This window comes from Thermobia domestica, chromosome 10, assembly GCF_964235325.1.
Source record: "Thermobia domestica chromosome 10, izTheDome1.hap1.1, whole genome shotgun sequence".
Lineage (NCBI taxonomy): Eukaryota > Metazoa > Arthropoda > Insecta > Zygentoma > Lepismatidae > Thermobia > Thermobia domestica.
This window is the reverse complement of record NC_137463.1, coordinates 203331868-203355951: the sequence shown is the minus strand read 5'-3', so window position 1 is coordinate 203355951 and position 24084 is coordinate 203331868. Positions and strand designations below refer to the sequence as shown.

At 33.9% G+C, this 24084-nt stretch overlaps 1 protein-coding gene across 2 annotated transcripts in view; it reads right to left on the bottom strand.

Moving 5' to 3' along the window:
- The window catches only part of qin (tudor domain-containing protein qin), a 613696-nt gene that overhangs the window by 81949 nt on the left and 507663 nt on the right, over positions 1–24084 (bottom strand). For both annotated transcript variants that reach the window (XM_081728961.1, XM_081728962.1), the window contains 6 exons: positions 22156–22255; positions 20069–20244; positions 17235–17464; positions 13875–13959; positions 11304–11470; positions 10209–10362 (listed from right to left, as the gene is read on the bottom strand). In XM_081728961.1, coding sequence (XP_081585087.1) covers positions 10209–10362; positions 11304–11470; positions 13875–13959; positions 17235–17464; positions 20069–20244; positions 22156–22255 — 912 coding nt within the window. The remainder of the gene's footprint in view (positions 1–10208; positions 10363–11303; positions 11471–13874; positions 13960–17234; positions 17465–20068; positions 20245–22155; positions 22256–24084) is intronic.

Sequence of the window (24084 nt, the reverse complement as noted above, 5' to 3'; positions counted from 1 at the left end):
AAATCCCGGGTGAAGAAACACTATTTTATAGCGATATTTAAGGATGAGAAGGTTCTCGCGAACGGAAGTATTATATAATGTGAAAAAATGTGGGTGTGAAGATGATCTGGGTAAAACCCGATAACAAGCACCATATATAAGACTTCTGTGTTTTTTTTTTCAACCTCTTTTGCACTGATTTTATAGAATGAACAGGTTTCCAAATACGAACACCAGATTTCGAGCATCAAATATAATAGAAACGTAACATGGGAACCTCGTACACATATACGTGGATCGTTATCATGGATAAAATCGTCTGCACAAATGAAATTTGAGTAATTATACTTATAAATTTATTTCCATTGATTTATTTAGGCAAACATACTTACTAGTTGATATAAAATACAAAACAAATTATTGTCACACTAAAGAAATAAAAGCATTCGGCACAATCATTTTTACGAATGGTCACTGTGCAAACAAAGGATATTTTTCTATACGATGTTTGTTGTGATAGTCATTGGCTGTACAGTGATTTCTCAGTTCGCGCGCACAGCCACCCTGAATCTTAAACCCAGAGCATTTTTTTTAAAAAAAAAAAGACTCTCCAATACTTCAAATATTACATTTTCTACTCTCGCATCGTCTCACTCTTATTGGCTATTATAGTTCGTAACTCTCACTCTAATTTATACTCTTGTTGGGGGTAGTGTAGGGGAATAGTTGCAATTGGTTTTGCACTGACTACCATTATTAAATTTGTTAATTTTCTTTGCTAGTGCGATATTTATGATCGTAAGTGCTTAAGTAGTTTATTTAAAATTTTACAGGGTGTCTACTAAAATTCCAGAATAAAATTTCATGACTTTTTCGTGACCTTTTCTTTACCAAACCATAAAATTTCGTAACATTCTGAAAAGTTAATCTGGGTGCAAATTCGGTTGAATTTTCATGCATGCGATAAAAGTGTGCTTTGCTTGCAATTTGGTAACGTCTAAAGCCGACTACAGACATTTTTGGTAGTGAATTTTGGCGTTTTGTATAACAAAATTTTCAAATCTTTACTTATATTTGTACAGATAAAAAAAAAAAAGTCGAAAGCTAAATTTCGTGACTTTTTTTTGACTTTCATGACCGTTTTTTCATTTCGTGGCTTTTTCGTGACTTTCGTGACCGATTGACATCCTGTTTTAGTTTGTGGTGATGAAGAACATTAAAATGATCCTCAGGCCGTGATTTGATCTTTTTCTATTTGTATAATTAGATTTGTATTTTTAAGTGTTCTACCTAAGAATCTAGAGTGCTACCTAAAAAATCGTTGTTTAAACTATCCCACGGTCTTAGAGATAACCGGGAAAAATTCATCATTGTATTATATGAGTAAAAGGATGAGAAAAACTTTTCATTTCATCACACATTGTCCAAATAAGTCCACTTCATTAAAATAAAAATAATGTCCAAAATAATGAGAAATAAAATTTATTACATGCTTCTTAATATCAGTATTAGGAAAGGAGCATATGTAATAAATTGTAAGAAGAGTAGATAAACAGAATTGGGAATTCTCTTAATCTCTAAAGCAAAGATTAACCGAAGTTTCTTCTACTACTTTTAGTAACTCTTTACTCAACTCATTATCACTTTATATAAATCAACCCCTTTAATCTAAATTCCATACAATAATATTTATATATCCAATCACACTATGTCTTTAAACCTGTGTTCATTTGACGTAACTAATACACAATTAACAACTTCATAACGCCTCGATTATGAGATTATGTATTTGGAACAGTTTATCTCTTCAATATTCTACTATAGCATGACAAATTTTAATGTAAATGATCCAACGGAGTGTCAGGAATACCTATATATCATTTGGGTTTGATTTGAGTTTAGTGTTCCTTTTAGCGGCGAGACTGGTAGACGGATAAAATTTCGCGGTCGACAATATACGTAGCTATATAAGTTTTCTGAAGTCAATATAATAATAATAATAATAATAATAATAATAATAATAATAATAATAATAATAATAATAATAATAATAATAATAATAATAATAAATACAAAGGAGGGGGAGAAGAAGAAGAATCATCCAAGAAAGTTAATTTACACACGAAGTGTAGAAAATGGACGGTTTAAAATTGAATGGATATTTAATTGTAAGATAAATGCAAATTAGAAGAAATATTATCCATCAAATCTATTTTAGTTTAATTATTTGGTGAAAGTGAACTGCGAACCTCACCGCGGGTTCAAAATTAATAGCAAAAATCCAGTATATCACGAATTCCTTAAGTTAAGAAGACGATACTCTGTATATAAACTTCAGTATACATGGGGAAACAGTATCCATGAAATAGAAGGACCTGTCTCGTAATAATACATATATTCTTACCGAGACCAAAAGTCATTACTATGAAGGTTTAACTGAATAAACTATTTTAGGTGCGTACATATAAAAAGCAATATTTTGAACATTCTAAATTGAAGAAATTGCTATGGTGAAATTTCGTACCGCAATATTTTGGACGGTGAAATTTTGTCTTAAGCGAGATTTTGGCCCACGAGGTTCTAATCATGCGAGATTTCGGGCGGCAACATTTTCGTCACGTGACAGTTTGGAGAGCGATATATAACAGCGATATATTGGTCATGCGAGTTTTTGCACTAAAACAAGCAAGGCTATATGAGACATAGACTTACAGCTTAACATAGGATCCGAACCACGTACGCTCCTGCCGGAAATCGAACCCCGATTCCCCACGCCATCCACATTGCCACGAGAGAGTTCTATCCCTATGTCATTTCAGTCTGTTAGTGTTGAAATATGTATTAAGTAGCAAAGAAAAATTTAAAAACCCAGTAAGTCTATAGTTTATGCATAAAGCTCACAGCCATAGGCATTTAGACCTCTGGGATGCTATGAACAGCGTGTATGATTGTATGAAAGTAAACCTAACCAACCCAGATCTGCAAACATTTTGCATTGTATCCAGGTATTTGAATTAATTCATAATTTTTATCTGATATAATCTCGAAGAATGTCACTATTTCTTCCTACTGAGCCTCTCATATACCATAATATTTTCTTCAAATGTGGGAAATACACTTACACTTACAATTTCTATGATGAATTAGGCAAAATGTGTGAATACTTACATAGTGTCATGATCATTTCTTTTTCTATGTCGAAAAGAGAGAATAATACATGTATCATAATATGTGATATCCAATGATGAATATTTTGTCCAAAATAGTGTAAACATTAAGGTAATACATTTTACTATCGTGTGCTTCTGTAGTTCACTGTCATGAATTTTCACTTATTATGAACAATAATGAAAAGAAAAGTCACATTAATTAGTTTAAGAATAATATTTCTCGAATAGTTGTTTTATGAAAAAAAAAAGCAATACTAAAATTGCAAACCTGAGAAAATACAGTAAAATGCACGGCTGGAATGGTGATTACTTTCGTGAAAAGGTTACGTTAGTATTGCTGGACATGGAAATTATCACCACGTCCTACATTTACTCAAATCGTTCGGGAAGAAGATATGCTTCAATCGAAGAGGTTACTACTGAAGTTTCTCTTTGGAATGTTAGGGACTAACTACGAGATACATATTTTATACTGAAGTAACCAACAAAAAAACCAATACTTACAAAACAGCAACGAATGAACCACGTGCAATGAGCAAGTGAATAAATGGAGGAGACGCATAATGAGTAACGTAAAGTTGCGTTTACTGATGAATGTAATCTTAATATTACGGAAGTGCGGAAATGACAATGCCATGAAAATGTTTCAAAAATTCATGTAATTATATTACCAGCTTTTACTCAAATACTTCCCTACATCGCAGTAATTATAGGATTAACATTAATTTTTCCAGCACAGTACACGGGAATGAAACTGCGATAGCAGTTAACACGATTTATACACTGGACGTGGATTTTTTATTGCGGATGAAAGATACTTCTTACAAAGGCGCTGACGATACGACATATCACAGTTGAGACATAAGAAACTCACTAGGTTTGTGGCATTTTATAAATAAAACCTGAGATTCGAACTCAAACGTTGCAGATGAGAATACCATAGTTTCAATTTATACAAGTTATGGATCAGATCTTAGAACTGCCCTAATTTCTTTAAAGGGTAAGAAGTCTGAGATAGTTAAAGATGATTTTCTTTCATAATAATTATATAGTTACAAAGAATGAAATACATTAAGATTTAAAAAGTCAGAATGAAATTTATTCTGAAAGAAAGAAAGGGCGCAGAAAAAACAGAGAAAAAGAAATATCAGGTTATCTAAACAGTACTGTGTTTTTGAAAGTCAAAATTACGAATGCATTTATTATAATTTGAAAATAACATTATTAAACCACATATGCATCGTTCTACTCGATGATTTTCTGACATTTTTACGGCATTACCATAATGGTGTCAGTCTATCGTTCTCCCTGGCCAGAGTTGATGTACGTCCCGGAACTTCTGGGACTGTACCGGAATCGACTTCTTTGTTCCGGTATCCCGAAAATAAATTTTAGGACGCACAAGTGGACTGGTTTTATTCGAACAAGAGGAAAATAGTTTTCTTCTCAACATCTCTTCAGTTTATGGATACAGCAACTCAAAACACAAAGGAATTAAACATAAACTGACGAACCATAACATGTATCATAATATTGCCGGTATTTCTCTCTGCATCAGTCTCGAGATTAGAAGTTGATACTTAAAACTTGTTTTATTACAATATTTCCTTTCACTAATTTTCTTTGTATTTCTGCACGAGTTATATTGAAAAGTGAGTCTTAAAAAATTGTGTCAAAGATCTTAACCTCAAAGAACATTGCATTGGAGTGGGCTGGAGCTAATCATCGTTGATAGTTGTTTTAAACAATTCGGTCATTCATATAGCAGATGACAGTCAGTATCTGTACTTTGGTCAGTACAAACTCGACTAAAAAAGTGATAGAATTAAAGAGGGCGATATAGAATTCAAGTTCAAATTATTTGTCTATGGAAGGTAAATAGCCACAAATTTGAAAAAAAAAAAAAAAATGTTTCATAATGAAGGGAGCGCTTTCAGCATTTTTGTCTGTGGTAAAATTCGCCACTCCACTTCCGGAAATCAATGCCTCCGTTGAGCGTATGTTTTCAATTATGAAATCATTATAGATAGATGAGAGACAAATAAAACACAGTTCTGACCAGAGCAGAATGAAATATATTAAAAACTATACTTACAATGTGTTACAGTTTCAAGGACCTAACGTCCTCTTCATCAGACACCAACACTCTTCATCAGAGTGTTGGTGTCTGATGAAGAGGACGTTAGGTCCTTGAAACTGTAACACATTGTAAGTATAGTTTTTAATATATTTCATTCTGCTCTGGTCAGAACTGTGTTTTATTTGTTAAGCTACTTATCCAGAGCTATGGAGTTTGTTCATTATAGATGAGAGGCATAAACTGGACGTCAACAGCACTGAAGTATATGTGGAAGTGAAGACCACCTGGAAATACTTAAAGACACGATACTTCTTCAAAATTGCACGATTTAAGCAAGTACCCATATGCCTGTGAACTCAGAGCGATGAAAATGGAGCAGGAACATCTCAATAATATGAGATTTTATTTATTTATATCACGTTTTCTTCTTCTTCTTCTTCTTGTGTGTGTGTGTGTGTGTGTGTGTGTGTGTGTGTGAGAGGGAGAGAGAGAGAGAGAGAGAGAGAGAGAGAGAGAGAGAGAGAGAGTGTGTGTGTGTGTGTGTGTGTGTGTGTGTGTGTGAGTAGAATACTTTCTTTGTTTTAGGTTTTTATATTTACTACACCAGTGCAAGAAAGCGAATGCTCTTTCATTTCGCGCATTTTGAAGATGAAAGCTTTGTGTCCCAGATTTTCACTTTTAAAATATAACATCCCTATCTTCGGTGGAAGCAGCAGCACGATGCCTTTCCAATCCCACTAAATTCACAGCATAACCTTCCTGAGCGTCAGTATGGGCTTTGCCAGACTGTGGAGCTTCTCCTCGCTGAGACCACAATTTTTCTCGCACACTGTTATCGTAGGTTATCCACCTGTCATCACTTGTGTTCAACCGATTCAGAAATGCCTCGAGAACATTACATTTCAGTAGAGATTTGCAGATAGAAACTACCGAATAAAAGTTTTTGAGTCAGACTGTGAAGATATGTGTATTTGGACACATAATGAAGCATTTTATTTCGGATTTTGGGACATTTCATTTTAAAATTCTATGCAGTGAAAAGCATAATCGTTTATTTAAAGTTCAATCACTTTTCGATTTTTTTTAAAGCTCATTTACTTTTCTTACAACGTAGTTTTCTTGCTGTCTATTAATCTCTTCAACACATGTAATTTCTTAATCAATAAAAACGACAGATTGTTTCCCTGTCAGCATTTCTATCATCACCTCACCTTTGGTTAATCTATGAGCACGCACTTTTCATCAAGACTGAAGAAATAGTCAACGACCCAGGATATTAACCCGGAAGGGACATTGAACAAAAACCATTGAGAGACGTTTGGAAGGGGTAGTCCGAATTGAGTTGGAGACGAGTCAACATGTAAGAACGCGAACTACAATTACGAGCTTACGAAAAGTTTCACCTTGCTCTAGCCTAGAGAGCACTTTGTCTTAGCTAACGTCATAGATGTCGACTACAATGGATAGTTCGTTAAAGAGTAATTTCGATTTTGATTGAATTTACTATCTTCGCAACGCTAGTTTTCCTGCCCAAGTTTCACTGACCCTTAACTTACGACTGCTTGGACGCCCAGTAGACCAGAGAGAAAGGATAGACGGACATCAACACACTGGAAGAATCGTCGAGGAAGAAACACCGAGATTTGCAAGTAAGTGCGAGTAGATTAACCAATCCTAAAAGTTATTCCCTTCTCACCCGTTTCAACCCCTTTGACATCACGATCTTTTCTTTTGTATATGGTCGATTTTATTTGTATGCAACCCAGGTCAGATCCTGTACTTTATGCTCTACCAAATTCAATGTTTACAAAATCCTGGGCGTAACTTGTCAATTCTGACATCCCCAATTACACAATTAATTAGCTGAGCTTTCAGACTGACAAAGGGCGACTGCACAAGATCATGTGGCACTTGAATGTCGCTTTTTATTGCATTCGTTCTCTCCAAATCGTTTAACGTGTTGCGGTGATGAATGTTTAGGTCATTGGTGATGTCGTAACAGAACACATGCCTGTTTTGTTAGACTTTCGTCCAGGGTTTGAAAAAACCAGTTTTTTTTTTTCTAAGAAAGCCCAACCCACCTGGACCCATATGTTTTTTTGGGGAATTTTCGGGTTTAATTTTTTTTTTCGAAATATTTCAATGCCTTTGGGGTAAGTGTTAAAATATGATTTATATTTCAAGATTATCATTGCCACAACTTGCAACAATTTTCTATACACTGCTGTTTTGAAAAGTGACCGTCATTTTGAAATTTTACGTTGGATCACCGCCAAAATATATACAGCTAATTTAGTGTGTGTTGTGCTTCTACTCTGAAAATTTCAAATTAAAAGATAGAAAGTGGTATCCTGTTGTATGTGTGGTACAGGCAGACGAACATGTAAATCGAATTATCCCAATAGCCTCAGTGACATTCGCCAAATATATTAATGTGAAACAAATCTATAACTTATGTTTTATAAAATAAATGTTTCAAAATGTCTTAAATAAAATTAAATATTGTCTAGCGTAAAATAAATGTCTTTATTGTTGAAGTTCACTTCCGATACTTTGTGCGTTCAATTACGGGAATTTCCCGAGCACTTGTTGCAAGACCGTTCTCCCAGAAAATTAATTTAAAACAATTAACAAATATGCAGGGTATTTCAAAACAACACCGACAACGTTTGGGAAGTGATTCCTGACACCAAGATAAGACAAAAAGTATAGAACAACCTAGGTGCACAAATGCTTCCTTTCGGAGTTATAAGCTGCCGAAAACATGAAAAAATGAACTTTAAAGGTCCACAGCTCCACAACTATGGAACTTACCAAAGTCGGGTCAAGACTTCATTTAGAAACTAATACGTCGCTATCCAAAAATACATGTTTCTGAATCCTGTGGTACTTCCGCAACAATTTTTATAGAGTAGTTGGTGAGTACTTCAAATTATATGCCCGTAGCAAAATTCCCTTTATAAAAATTGTTGCGTGAGTACCGCAGGTTCTGAAACATGTATTTTTGAATAGTGCACATCTTAGTTCCTAAGTGAAGTCTTGCCCCTACTACGGTAGATCCTATAGTTTTGGCGCTATAGACCTTTAAAGTTCATCTTTTCATATTTTCGGCAGCCTATAACTCCGAAAGGAAGCATTTGTGCACCCAGGTTGGTCTATACGTTTTGTCTTATCTTGGTGTCAGGAATCATCTCCCAAACGTCGTTGTTGTTGTTTTGAAACACCCTGTATAATTCATATTTCATAAAGTAAATGTTTCAAAAATTCTTAAATGAAACTAAATATCTTACAACGTAAAATAACTAATTTTATTAGGGTCGCGGTGGCTCAGTGGTAGAGCGTTCCCCTCCGGTACTTGGGGTCCCAAGTTCGATCCCAGCTCGCGCTATGTGGACTCTGGTGAACAAACACCGTTCTCGTGGGTTTTCTCGGGGTTCTCCCGTTTCCTCCCACTTTCTTAATTTCATTCATTTCTCATAATCACCGTATCCTTTAGCCTAACCGGCATAATCGTGGGACGTGAAAGATTTCATTTCATTTTTTTTTCAAATCGTTTTATTGTTGAAGTATTCAGTTCCGATACTTTGTGCGTACAATTGCGGGAATTTTCCGAGTACTTCTTTTGGGACGAAGGTTTTATTATTATTATTATTATTATTATTATTATTATTATTATTATTATTATTATTATTATTATTATTATTATTATTATTATTTTCGAAAATGCAAGCTTTCTTTACTGTACATCGAAACTTCCACTAGTACGGAAGTTTGAATCCAGCACTTGAAATAGTAAGCGTTACGTACTCTTCGAAACTCCGAGCATTAAGCTGCTTAAATTTGACAACAATTTTTACGCTATTCCTGCTGTTGATTCTACAGAATGCTTATTTGAAAAGTAGCAACAAATAACTGAACTAAACTGTTGCTGGAAAACCAAATTTTATTGAAGAATACTTGTGTTACCATCAAAGGTAATAAAATAATAATAATAGTTTTATTAATACACTACATAGTTACTAGTAGTACCGCACCTATGGTCCTAAACCCATCACACGTATGAGGGATAACGTCCTTCGGCGTCGCCGAGTGGGCGAGAACACACGGAAAGTATTTTCTAAAATATAAAATTGCATATTTTACTTCAAATAGGCTATAAGCACAATCCATACATTAATTTGTTCTATAATTATTTCTATCTAAGGTACAGCTTTTTTTTATCCATTCACTGCAGTCAGAACTTTATAAAGGTCTTACGTTGAATTTTGTATACCTTAACGTGAAAGAACCTAATTAGCCCAAGGAAAGTCCAAAATCTGATAAAAATCACTTCCAATGTGATCACCTTAGTTGTACCGATAATATACTAACGAAAAGCTCAAAAACCCAGGTGGGTTTTAAGGCAGTTCTTTTCAGGTGGGTCCAACCCGAAAAAACCCGGTGTTTTTTTTCGGGCTGGGCCCACTTGAGCAAACCCTGCTTTCGTCAGAATATCATCCAATTTCGCTGATGCCCACTGCGAGGGTATCTTGTATATCGAAATTTCTAAAACGAAAAAAGACTGAACCATATTTTGCTTGTTGCTTTTGATAACGTATCTTACCCATGAATAACAAAAATTTCTTCACGGATCTGCGCAGTACTTTCACGAAATAACATTGTAAATTTTAGCAAAGTTTTGCGGGAAGTTCACTCATCTTTACGGCGCAATACCTTATGTCTGATTATAATAATTCCAACACTTTTTTCCACATTTAATAGCCTCCACTGTCAGTTGTCAAATGACGTTAGGCCTGACTAGCTGCGACTAATATAACCTGTGATTTGGAATACTAACGCATTTCATGAGAAAAAGTTTCACTACTTTTTAGACTACCTAACATGTAAGTGAATCAAACTGAAATCTGTGAACATCTAAACGAAAAATAGCAGCTACTCATAGTCTTAAAAATGTATTTCTCATTCTATCAACAACGTACCTCGGCCTGTTTCCCTTCTTTTAACAAATTGATAATGACACCTCTATGCCACATCTTATCCTTCGGCGACCATGCTGCACATTTACTGTTAACAGACCACTTTGCATTGTGCAGCTGTGTGCCATTGTAATATTCTTGCATTTCAGTTTCCATGCTAAAAAGTAAAAATTAACAAATAAGAAAACGTACATGAATTTCGATTAACTACATTAATTTTAAAGGGATTCATATCTATTATATCCAAGAGTAGAAGAAGTATTTATCAGTAACCAAGAAAAAGTAGTAGTAATTTCAAATAACAAAAATATATAAATACAAGATGATTGACCTGGAGCCTTATATCAGAATATGTTCAATAGAACGGAGAACAAGTAACAAAAATTAAACTGATAAAAAAGATCCAGAAGGTATAAATAAAATAAGATCAATTACACCAATCTTCTCTATTTGCAGTGCATGACATAAATTTAAGGATTTTTGACTATTTTATAATTTCTTTTATCGATTCAAAAATACAAATATTTACGCATAAGGTAGAAAGCATTCCGTAGTTAAATTTCATTTATATTTGAATGCGACTGCCCATGTATCTCATCTTTGGTGAAGTAACATAATCCTACTACACAGGCTGCGGCGATTCAATGGTAGAACTCCCACCTCTGGTGCGCAGGGTTCCTCATTCGATTCCAGCTCTTGCCAAGTGCGTTTTGTGGTGGATAAACTTCGTATTCGTACAATTTCTCGGAGTTCTTTCGTTTCTTTCCACCTTTTTCATTTTACTAGTTCGTTCATTTTTATCATCATCGTATCCCTTAGCCTTAGAGTATAATCATAGAACAAACTAATAAAATAATTAATACTAAAACAATCTACAATATAAATTCTAAAAACGCTTCTTCCACTCCTGAGTTCCTATTAACGATTCTTCTAATCAATTACAATCAACCTCTCAGTGATAAGTCGAACGCATACATCAGCTGAATCTAGCCGATTGATACATTTTAAATCAAATCTCGAATTTTACATGTTTAAATTCATTATACCGTAATAAATTAAATAAAAATTTATGTTAGTCATCAATCTAATACCACATACTTTTCTATATCGGATTCAAATCTTGCAACCATTACATATAAGCAACTTGGTGAGATCACTCTCAATACTTTCACTGCCAAACGGAATGGATCCGATTTCTTAGCTGGCTGTACGGATGTATTCTCTATATTCTTGCCAACATTCTTCTTTTCCAGTTTTGAAGGACGCTGAAAAGAAGAACAAATAGAAATCAAACATATACGAAGTATATTGTAAATCAATGAAACCATAACTTATCTTACAATGCACTCATATATTCGCAGTATTTAAATTATACAAATTTTCGTAACATTTTGTGTTCGTTTTCAAGAAACAAAGGTAAAAAAGCGCCACCATACAAATTAAACAAGCCCAAACGCAAGGCAATCTCAGGGTTACATTCTCACCTCACCATCAGTAGGTAAGGATTTCACACATGTGACCATGAGTTATGCAGCCTACCAGTCCGAAGCCCAATAACTTTCTTCTGAATTCTACTCACAAGTTTCTCACTGAAATACACTTTTATCAGGCAACCATGGCTCACTATCCCTACCCACCTTACTTCAGGAACATCAAAAAGTCTTAAATTCTACCTTTCATCTAAAATCTATAAACACGAGAACCCAAAAAGACTCGCTGTTTCCAGTATTATTAATCTCATCAATGCATCTCTGCTTTCCTAGACTATCATCTCCATCTCACGTCTCAGGCTCTCCCATTATACTTTGAAGACATTCCCTGCCCATTAATCACTTCATTACCGAATCTTTGGCGTTTAATGTATTTTAAATGATACACTATACATAAACATTCATATTCCAATCACCCATGATCTCAGCCCCTTTGAAAAATTACTAAACGAAGGTATCGAGCCTCAGAAGCCCAACACAAAAATCGCACCGAAATTAAGTTCGTCCTGACTATGATCAACTTTACACGTAACTATTATTTTCAAATCAAGGTCATTGCAATGAGCACTTATGTGGTTTTCTTATATGTCAATCAACACATGGAGCACCTCACTACAACCTCTCGCTTCGGTTCAGCGGCGATATTTTGCTAATATGGACTCACGATCAATAAGACTGGAACTAGTACTAATACTGTCCTTAAACAAGTGCTCCGCAAAATTGAACTGACTCTCTTTCAATCACACTGTAAGCTTCCTCGATATTGGTACCACACATGAAGATGGACGTCTCATAAATAACGCACATACTCCTTAGGGAATCTCTATCTGTTCCCAACTCGTTCTTCAGTAACTATATCAAGACCTTCTCGTCAGCAACTCCAAACTGAAGACTTTTTTTTTTTTTTTTTTTTATAATTATCATCAGCAAACAATTCAGTCGTGCTAAAAACTTCAATCCTTTATTTTAAATTTCCTTAGTAAAAACTATCCTCAGAATTCATTTCCTAACGGAACTCAAGAATCTTGATTATATACTTACTACTTCATCTGTTACCGAAAAGACTTCCCCAGCCTACTCAAAATCTTTACGGAAAGTCTTCAGCCACGACAAATGGTCTCTTGAAACATTCCACACCTCCACCAAAGTAATGTAAGCAACTCAAAAGCTGCTGATTAGAGCTTAGTGTGCCTTTCAGCATCAAGGCAATATGAGATGTGGATCTACAGTTTAACGTGGGATCCAAACCACATGAACTCCCACTGGGAATCAAAAGCAAAACATGTCCAGAACACAACCTATTACAATAGTACATATATGACTTTACGTGCTGCGTTTAGTAATCTGAAAATCCTTCCTTCTCAAAATCAGACTCTCCTATGTCCTTGCGAAAGAAACTGGACCCTCACAGAGTAATTCAAAAATATTACCGTTTTATCTATAAGCAGTTCTCCAAGTTTCAATTGTCTACAACACCCCATTTAATTTCCCATATATATTTAATTTTCGTCCTTGATTTGATTTTTCTCCAAAAAGTCAATTACAAAGACTTAATATCGCAAGAGTTCAACCGAACTCATCCGATCTGGATCAAAGTTGGAATAGCGGTAAACCTTGACATGCTAGTTCGTGAAGCTTGAGGATAGCGGGAGGATCGATTGACTTCCGCGCGTGGGGACTTCGATTGATTCTTCAACAAGTTTGTGAAGTATTGAGGTATGCAGGCCTTTGGTCCCTAAGTTATAAGTACAATAAAAATTAAATTAAGGATAATTTCTTATGGCGATGCGTACGTTTTAGTAGTAGTGAGGAAATACGTTTAATTTTAATTTTTCAATTTTCAATATATGTCTTTTTTTCTCCTGAAATAATTAAAATAATGAATATTATACAAGTACTTGCTACTCTGTCCTATTCCTTCAAGCTTTCAATAGAAGAATCTTAAGCTCGAATGAGAAACATGTCGAAGTGATGAGCTTGTACAATAGAATGAATGTATTTCTTTATACGATCTGAAATTTGGATAATAGATATTTATGAAAGTTTTGAAACGCAGCGATGTCTCTTAAATTTTTAGATGTTAAGTCTTATAAGCCTATTTGTAAAGATAACACACACTAATATATGAAAGCACATTACATTTTTGGATAGGATTTAACTCTTGTTTTTAAATACATACTTTTCGAGCAGTAGATCCATCTCCACCCTTCTCGTATTTCGCATATGAATCGCTATCCATTTTATGATATTCCACAAGACTTGAACTGTAAAAGAAACGAATGTTATATGAGACTTACTTTGAGGGCAAGAGATATAAATTAAAGATTATTTAATAAATAATCTCAAGACAAACTTATTTAAGGAAAGAAAATATAAAAAAAACAGCACAATAATATAATGAAGTACATCCTTATTTTAATACTATTCTTGAACTACATTTTGAACAGGATTATTACAAACGCATAAGAATAATACATTTTAACATGTAATAAAAGAGTAATCTGCTTTGTATAGCTCTGTATACAGTTTACGTACGTACATATATATATAGGGTGAAGGAAAAAGATGTTAACATTAAATGGATGTTCTTTTTGTTTTTGTTTTGCAGATTAAACCATGCCGATATTCCATTGAGGAACGAAGGAAAATAGCTGTCTGAATGGAGTTTTTTCAGTCCCCACGCATCGTACAAGAAAAATTCACGGCCTGGACCGGAGGGGATGCAACTTCGCACCTGGCAATGGTAGGATCTACGAGAAGTTTGTAAGGATGGAGTCCATTCAAGACGATTGCAACGGAAACAATGGTAGAAAGAGATCTGTCCGAACTGAAGAGAATATCATCCTCGTCCAGGGAGCGATGGTAGCCAGCCCAACCAAGTACTCGCGCAGACTTTCTCTAGAGACTAACATTTCTCAAAAGTCAGTGGTTGAAATTTTAGACCGTGATTTAGGAATGAAGCCACCACTTGTAGATTGAGCGGCATCTCACAAACGCGGATAAGCAAGCACGTGTGAATGTTGCACAAATTATCCATAGCCAGCATACTCCCCCGCTCTGACGCCATGTGATTTTTGGTTGTGGTGGATGGTCAAGAATCGTATTATGCCAGCAAACCTACCAACTTAAACGACCTGAAGCACCGCATAACTCGGGTCATCGCTGCCATCCCTGCCCAAATGGCCCACAAAGGCCATGCAATCAACAATGGACAGACCCCATAAGTACATTGAGCGGGATGGGTACCAAATTGAAACCCTGTAACCAAATTCTTGCCTTGTAATTTCACGTGAGTGAACCCCCATTTAATGTTAACATCTTTATGTCTCATCCTGTATGTCTGTTGCAAGCTGAAACATAAAAATATATGTTTCACTCCTCTAAAAATATATACTGAATTACAGATAGCTAATTTAGTTTCCATATCTTTGTACTCAAACATACATTAGGCTACATAGTTAGAACTGGTTAAACACCACCATACCTCCGTAACAGCCATATCGTCAGCGAGATGCAAGAGCTCATTTCACAAGACATACAAGTCTACAAGTGATCTTACAAGTCGTGGTATATTATGAAACAGACACAACAAAATATTATTTATAATTATTAGTGTTGTTTCTTTCCTAATATATCACATAGTACAAAATTTTATTTTAATCCATTTTTACACTAGTATAACCAAACAAGATTCTTTAGTAAAACGATTTCTAAGCCTCGTGAAATGACCAACAGGGAAAAGCAATCGCATTTGAATATGGTATTATACTGGGACGTGAGGTACGGATATCTACAGAATTACTGCCGACCAACAGGTTCGTGTTGGAAGACAAAAGTACTTTCTGAGAACATCTTGAAAAGCACACAAAATCTCACTTCACGAGCTACAGATTGCTGAAGACGAAGCGGTAGAAAGTGAGAGCCCTACCTAGGCATAAGAGTGCCAGATACCAACTGATGTGCTTCTTTCGATTTAAGTACCTTTTAGTGCAAATCAAAAATTTGGATACACTGGATGTACAATCGACCGTTTAAAAATTTTACTTCACAAGTAAATACGCATCAAGACAGGAAGATACGGAAAAACATGAAAGAAATAGGTGAAATATAAAACAGAAAACAACATAATACTTCATAAACGTTACTTTTAGCCAGTACTTTAGGCAATGTGCGGTTCGGGGTTTTAAGCCTCCCTCTGAGCTACACATTATGTAAAAATAAACATTTACCATATTAAGATACGTATATAAAAACCTGAAATTATATGGGCTTGGGAACTTGAACCCTTTTCCCTGACGAACTTTGGTGCATGCCATTATTTTTAGTGGATAGAAAGGGCCTATCTGGTTTTCCATAAGGATCCGACCGTCACGTGATCAGGTGTAAAGCGTGCTAAATTAAGTGTGAAGATTCCAAATTCAGATAATATTTCAAGGATGTAACTTCCGCGTGGAGCGCTCTGGGTAATTCGAAGAAGATGCATATACTTTATTATTATTATTATTATTATTATTATTATTATTATTATTATTATTATTATTGATTTCCCTCAAACAACTTGACTTTTGACAATGTCCTATCTATATTTACCTTGCGTGCTATACATCGCTTTTAAGCTCTTCATTATGTCTTTGCAATAAGCTTTCAATTAGCCATCTCCTTATTATAGTTTTTGAGATATATGGACGACTTCATTTTTTTCATTGATTTTCGATTGACTTTATGTTTCGTGATATTTTACTATGTTTCATCAATTTTATGACTGTTTCTTTTTTGAATCTAGACTCTACATAGTCTGTTCCAAATTTAAGCTGAATCTCAGCCATCTCCCTCTTCTGGGTTTTGAGATAAGTGGAGGAATTATTTGTTTTTCATTGATTTTTCATTGGCATTAATTTTAATGTTTCGTGCTTTTTGACTATGTGCCATCGATTTTAGGAAAATTTGCTTTTTGAATATAGGATCTACATAGTTTCTTCTGCATTTGAGCTAAATTTCAGCCATCTCTCCCAAAGTCTGTTCACATCATTGTAACCGGATAGGACCTTTCTTTCATTCAACATTAGCCGAAGACATCTGAACTTCTTTTATTGCTATTGTGTCACTAAAGGTAGTCTAAAGGATTATTTTGGCTCCATCAGTTCAAAATAAACCAAATATTATATTAACTTCCAATCACTAACCATATTCTAAAGCCTGTGATTCTTCAGTGTCGTAGACGCCATCACTAATTACAAAATATGACAACGTAATCACAGAACTTAAAACTTTAGGAGGAGTTGATCGTCTGGCTGAAATTGAGGACATGAATGCTATTAACTCTGAAGTTAACTTAAAAAGATATTCCTCACGTTCAATGAATAATTATAAACATTATATCTTATATTCCTGATTCTCATATAAAAAACAGAACGCACCTGACCAAGCTACATAAAAAATAGATCCGTGAAGAAACTTGGAAAGACATAATCTTCATAAGAAAAGAACTTAAGATTCATAACTGGGTAGGGGTGGAAGATGTACGAAACCTACTTCCTACCTTGGACCAATACTTTGGGCAAAACCTTCTCGTACTAGAAGGCCATTAATACAAATGTCCACTTCATTCAAAGTTTCGTAAAGTGTTACTTTCAGATTACCGGGAGTTGATTTTTCGATATACATTCTTAAAACTTTCTTCTTAGTAGCTTCCATAAAAAATTCATTTGTTTCTTTCGTCCATTCTCCATCTTTTACTGGTATTACTTCATTCAAACTACATTTTATAGCCTGAAACAAGAAGAAAACTAATTAACTTATTTAATTAAACAAAAAATACAGCAAAAATATTCTTTAAAGAACGAAAAAAAGAGGAAACGTAGTTTTAAACTTCATAGTTGCTGAGACAACCGTTAGTAATCAAAATTTTTATACTGTTTATGTTTCGGAGGAATTATTAGTTTTTTTTCGTAACAACTGAGTATTAATGTTATGCATTACGAAATAAGAGATTTTAGAGGTAACTATGCATCAAATACAGACGATTCGTCCATGCATAAAAGACCTGAAATAATTAATTGTTTCCAGTATCAAGAAGTCAAGCAAGAAAGAAAGAAAGAAAGAGGAAAAACAAGAATTCACATGAATATTTTTTCTTCTAATATATATTCTGAATAACAATATTGGGCACAAGTTAAATAATTTAAATTCTGCCATAATAGTTTTGTTTATCCTCATTCAATTGTTCTTTAAAGGCCCTTTTACACTTGAAAAAACAACTATATAAACTTAAAAAAAAAACTGACAAATTTTACATAGGTATATTATTTCATGTGCTTTATTCTTAATTATTAGCAAAGAGATCAAATTTTTAAAGTAACACAACGAACATCAGGACTTAGATTTGGATATATTATTTTCTATTGCAAGTATAACTTTTTCACGTTTACAAGCACTTCATTTACATCGTTACCAAATAATATATTGCATCAATCAGCACTTGTAATTTAAGAGTACAAAGAAATAATCACCTTAGTAATAAGAAACACTCAGAGTTCGTACGATTTATAAACATTGGATAGAAAAATTTTGATTACAACTGACTAATAATATACGTCAGTCACTACCATATACTTCTGTTTATTAGATACAGTAGATGCACTGGTTATAATCAGGTCCAAGTCCGAAACTGCTGGTTCTACATTCATATTCATATTATCCAAAGAAGTCAACCATAACAGAAACTTAACCTTCGAGTAATAATGTCCCAGGTAAAGGTTCTTTACGTAACTAGTTTTCTTTAGATATATTAAAGTCTTCAAAAATTTATATATCATTTTTCAAAACACTAAGTTTACTAGAAATACTATTAAGATCATTCTCAAGGTCTCCAGAATGAAATGCTGGATGAAAATATACACAAGAGATTACAAGATATTTTGTAGATTTATACTTAAGTTCAATCTAGACACATTTACGGACTATCTCTAGATCGTATTTTCGAAACACGTGGAAATTGTTTCTAATTGCTATCAAAGAACTTCCACCTCCATTATTATTAGTTTCTTTACTATAATGCCTATCAGGTCTGAACAAGTATATATTTCACGAAAATACTGGGATAATTATGAATCTCAAATAACCAAGTTCCTGTTATTGGCACTACATTATAGTCACAACCAGAAATTGTGAGAGAAAAAAAAGCTATTTTTGGTTCACAATCCACTATCATTCTGGTACCAAATCTAAAGACTCGCGATGCTTAGCATGAGCATCAGTATTTTTAACAAGTTCATTTTTATTACGTTTAAAAAATCCTTTAGGCAACACTTCTAAATTACATACAATAGAAAAGTCTTGTTCACTGACATCAACATGAAACGAAGGAGGAGAGTAGTATTCAGTTTAGTGCAAATCACTTCATCACATTTAACTGCTTTAAAATATTCTCAAACTTTTCAATCTCAGCTGACGGCTGAACCTGGTCACAAACAATCCTTTTTCCTTGGTTTAGAAACCAAATTAGTTACTTAAACCATAACCAATTCCAAGTTTCCTTAATTCCTTCCTTGGATTAAATCTTTCGTGCACAATTTTGGTTGGACGATTTAAAATTTCTTTACTGTTTATTGTTACCATCTGAAACCAATTTTGAGAAGACTGCACAAAACGATCATCTTTATTAACTACTCGATTTTCAACTACACTTTGGTACTGACTTCCATCATTTATATTCGAAACAATACCAGCAACTGATTCTGTGATATTGGAAGTTAGAGTACTTCGATTCTTGACATAGCCTCAATTAACAGGTTTTAATACAGAATTTTCTGTATGCAAAGTAACAAGCTCTTCCTTTATTACACTAAATTCATGTAATAGCTCTCGCCTACTCCTATCTAGTCTCTTGTTCATATACGAATTGTAACTGATTCTTTACGATCAGAATACAGGTAATTTTCTTTTATTTGTACACTGCCCTGAGTATCACTTGATTTACCCAAGGTAAAACCACTAGGTTGTTAAGAACAGTATTCATCAGTTTTCAGTTTTTGAACAGAAATATTATTATTATTATTATTATTATTATTATTATTATTATTATTATTATTATTATTATTATTATTATTATTATTATTATTATTATTATTATTATTACATCATAAGCATCAAATACTACTACTACTAATAATAATAATAATTTGACATGTGTTTGGAAACTGAGTTTTACTACTATCAGAGACTGATTTATATGTTATTTCGCCACACTAATGTTAAGACATGAAACTTGGAGGAGTGAGAAGACGCGAGACTTAAGTTCTTACTTCTCTGTTAGTATTCAAAACTTACAATGAAAACGAAAGAAAAAACAATTTTGTCGTTGAATGTACTTACTTGGGCAGCAAGTCTTAGGTGCTTGTCACTTAGCTTCCGTAATGCGGTCCAATGAACTATTTCCTCATTGCCATAGTCAACATAAAATACTTTAACCATTTCATTCCCAGGCAAACCAGTTACTTTCGCTCGATAGAAGGATTTATCAACAGAATACTGTGCAGCACATGGCATCCCTAAATTGAACAGGAATGTCAAATTATTATAAAAGTAAAAGCAAATTACTTAACACTTTAGTAATTAGAGTAGTAAGGAAACTCCTGTTAGAATGTAACTAAATTATAGGGATTATTTTTAATATCAAGTTACTAAAGACAGTGAAATGAACGAAATGCGATTGCTCTTGTTGTGTAGTAGCGAAGAATTGTGATAGCTAGTGCTAATTATAACAGTTGCAAAATAAACATGAAGAGAAACAGTTAACTCACCCATGTTCCGATGAAGTTGATGCATGTTTTTGTGTATTTATATCTATTTCATATATTTATACTTAAATGTATTTTGTGTTGTTAAAAACGTTCAAAATGACTGCCATTGGAAACAGAGCTGAGCAGTAAATAAACAGGTATGAAGTAGCCTTTTCTCTGAGGATGATACCCCTCATCAACATTACAAACCTTAGTCACTACGATATATTTCATTTTACACAAACATATTCTTAATTTCATCCGCTGCATTTAATATAATAAACATCTCATTTAATATAAACTACAATAACCACTAAATATATACATACATATAAATATACTGAGCTCATTAAACCAATACTTATAAAAAAATTCTCGACGGATTTGAACATTTCCCTACATTATTATTTGAAACTAACAAACTGTACGAAATATTTAAGCTCTTTTTCAACAACATATTACTATTTTTAAATTTGGCTCCTACGACTAATCGTTCGTACACTTCGTTCATGGTATTATAATTTTATTCTATTGGTATATAAAAGAATACAGAGCAGTATACCAAAATACGGTGCCAAATGAAACCTTTAAAAGTATGTTCAAAACTCCAAACATATTGCATTGTTTATAGTTCTCGATCTCCGTATCAACAGCCCACAAAAAACCTTTCAATTAGGTAATGGTTTCTACGGCCAGTAATTCTCACTTTCTAGACCGGAATTTGCTACCTCTCAAACACCCTAAATACCTCATGATCCTGTATCAATACAAGACATTATGCCCCTACCGGGAATGGAAACCAAAACCATGCGCACCAAAGTCACATGTGGTAATCATTTAGATAAAGCATTCCAATGGTTTAAATAATGGTTGTGAATCGCCTGTAATTTAAGAATTTGTAAAATGACCTTATTTTTAGTAAAATTTTGTTTTATTTATTTATCCTGTATTCATCTTGAGAATCTGATAATGAAGTGAATGAATATTCAATTAAAATTAAGTACTAACCTTGTATCTTGTTGAATGCTGATCCACGTGGTGACATTCTTGAACTACCAAGATTATGAAAATAAAGAAAACCCCTTAAATAATTGTATAGTTTGTAAAACATATTTGAGTGAAGTTTTTGTAGGAAGAACATAAGTATGCGTTTTAATACTGCAAAAATTTTCTACCGATATTAGTGGCATGTCCTGTACATAAGCTTTACAACTTAATCCCTTGTAATTCTTCTTTCAAGCATAGGAGCCCTACAGTGAAGAATGTCCTCCACGTGGATGACCATTCAACAGTAAGTACAGCATCGTAAGGAAGGTTACTGAAAAATCTCCAAAGAGAGTTGGGATACAAGGTTAGTATTTAATTTTAAATTAGAATATGTATCCTATAGCAAGCGTTAGAAAGTAGGACTAAATACTAGTTTTCTTAAACTTGCCAACCTCAGTTAAATACTTTGCTATATAATTCGTTGATTGATTTACGTTTCTGCGCAGTAACTTTCAAGGAAGAAATGTGAATTTTGGTTGGGTTGTTTGTTTTACAAATTAAATTCTACTCTAATATAAGAAAATTAAGAATATTTTACCTTTCACATCACAATCATACATTCTTACATGATTTAGTATTTGCTAGTTATAGTACTAAATAATAAGAAAGTGATATTATTTTATAAAATCTCACCTTCTTCTGGTGCATAAACTAACCAATGTTCGCCTGCTTTTTTGTAACACTCATTCATTTCATACATAAGCGAACTCAAAAATCTTCCATGTTCACCAAGCTGCGAAAAACAATACATAATAATATATTTTATTAATACCGTGCTGGAAATTATGTTCAGTTGTGAGAATACATCTATCTTATTTGATTTCCTTTCTCACGGCAAACTGTTCGTGTTTCATCAGCACACTGGTTACAGCCAACAATACAGAGTATTGAAACAAAAACAGGTGCAGTTACAAATAACATACAGATAATTTAACACTACTCTCTCTTTCAGAACTTCTATATCTTTATTTCTGAACAGAATTTAAGAAAGTAAAGTCTCACGAACTTTATTCTTCTGAATTCTTTCTTGCAAACATGTATTTCAAAATTCATTACTTACAGCTGAAACTGAGTAATTTCCGAAAATAAGACTAGTATACGAATATTTCCTTGAACATGAGTAGATATAAATTCCAAGAATTTGTAAGTACCTATTATAAACAATAAGAAGTGAAAAACTATTCCTGAACTTGAACTGACTTATTAACACCAGCACAATTCATACAAGACTTTCTAAAATATTATTGAACAAATCTCCATCATATACACGTATCTGCTTTTCTACTCGTTACGTGTATATTTTACTTTTCATTTTTTTTCTTTTTTTCTTTCTTTCTTATACCAATAATGAAACAATTATTTTCTAAGACTCAGGTCTTTGGATTCTCGTGAGAAACAGAAAGAGACCATAGGTAATATCTATCTCCTAAACAAAACATTACCTAACTAATTAATTAATTAATTAAAGGTTTTACGTTTAGATTTCTGGACTTTCGGCATCTAAAGCCATTTAGCCCGTCACGTCGCTCGGCGAGCACATTATCCGGGAAAAGGGAAGGAAGAAAGGATTAGGGAAGGAAAGAAGCGGCCTGGGACCTATAAGTTAGGTACCACCCAGGCATTTACCTGGTGTGAATGGGGAAAACCCAGGAAAACTTTATTCAGAGTGGCTGGCCTGAAAAAGCGTTTAACACTTTTTCGACCGAGTGTCCCCACCGGGAATCGAACCCGGGACCGCTCGCACCGAAGGCGAGAGCGTTAGCGACTAATTAATTAATTAAATAAACACATTATATAAGTAAGTAATCTGTTTAGTCTAAAGTAACACTAATTAGGAAAGATGTCTGTTTCAATTTCAGATGAATTTCAGCGTCATTTTATATATAATATGCAATGCTTATTCAAAATGTGGCTTCCGCTTTTATTGAAGAACTTTGGCACTTAAAAAATAAAATATTTCAGTTTTATATCTCACGGTTATGCCGGTTACGCTAAAGGAGACGTGGTGATGAGAAATGAATGCAATGGTGGAAGGACGAAAATCGGAACCTCGAGAAAACCCACCACAAAGTTCACTTGGCGCGAGCTGGGATCGAACCAAGAACCCCATGTACCACAGGTGAACGCTTTATCACCTCTTCTTTGGCACTTGAGTTGTATCCAAGATGCAACAAATATCTTAATAGCTCGAACATTACAGGAGGCCCAATTAAGGATTCGTACTCAAAAATCCAAGAAAGTACACTACAATTTATATGGAATTTAGACATTTTTGACACGTTTCATTTCAGAGATTCCATCCCTCTGTGCTGTAAAGTTTTAGTTAAAAATCCTACCAGTTCTAATGAAAAGCAGTATCTAAACTTTCTGTGATGTTTATTGTCTTTAACTTATTCATTAATTTTGGAAGAATTGGTGAGGAGCTTCGTGCGATTGGTAATAATAGTTTTCTACTTCCATCAGAAATGTAAAAATTTAAAGTTAAATAAATAAAGGTAAAAGAGAAAAAAAGTTTAGGAAACTCATCGTGATTTATGTTTTCAACATTCACCGAAGTATTGT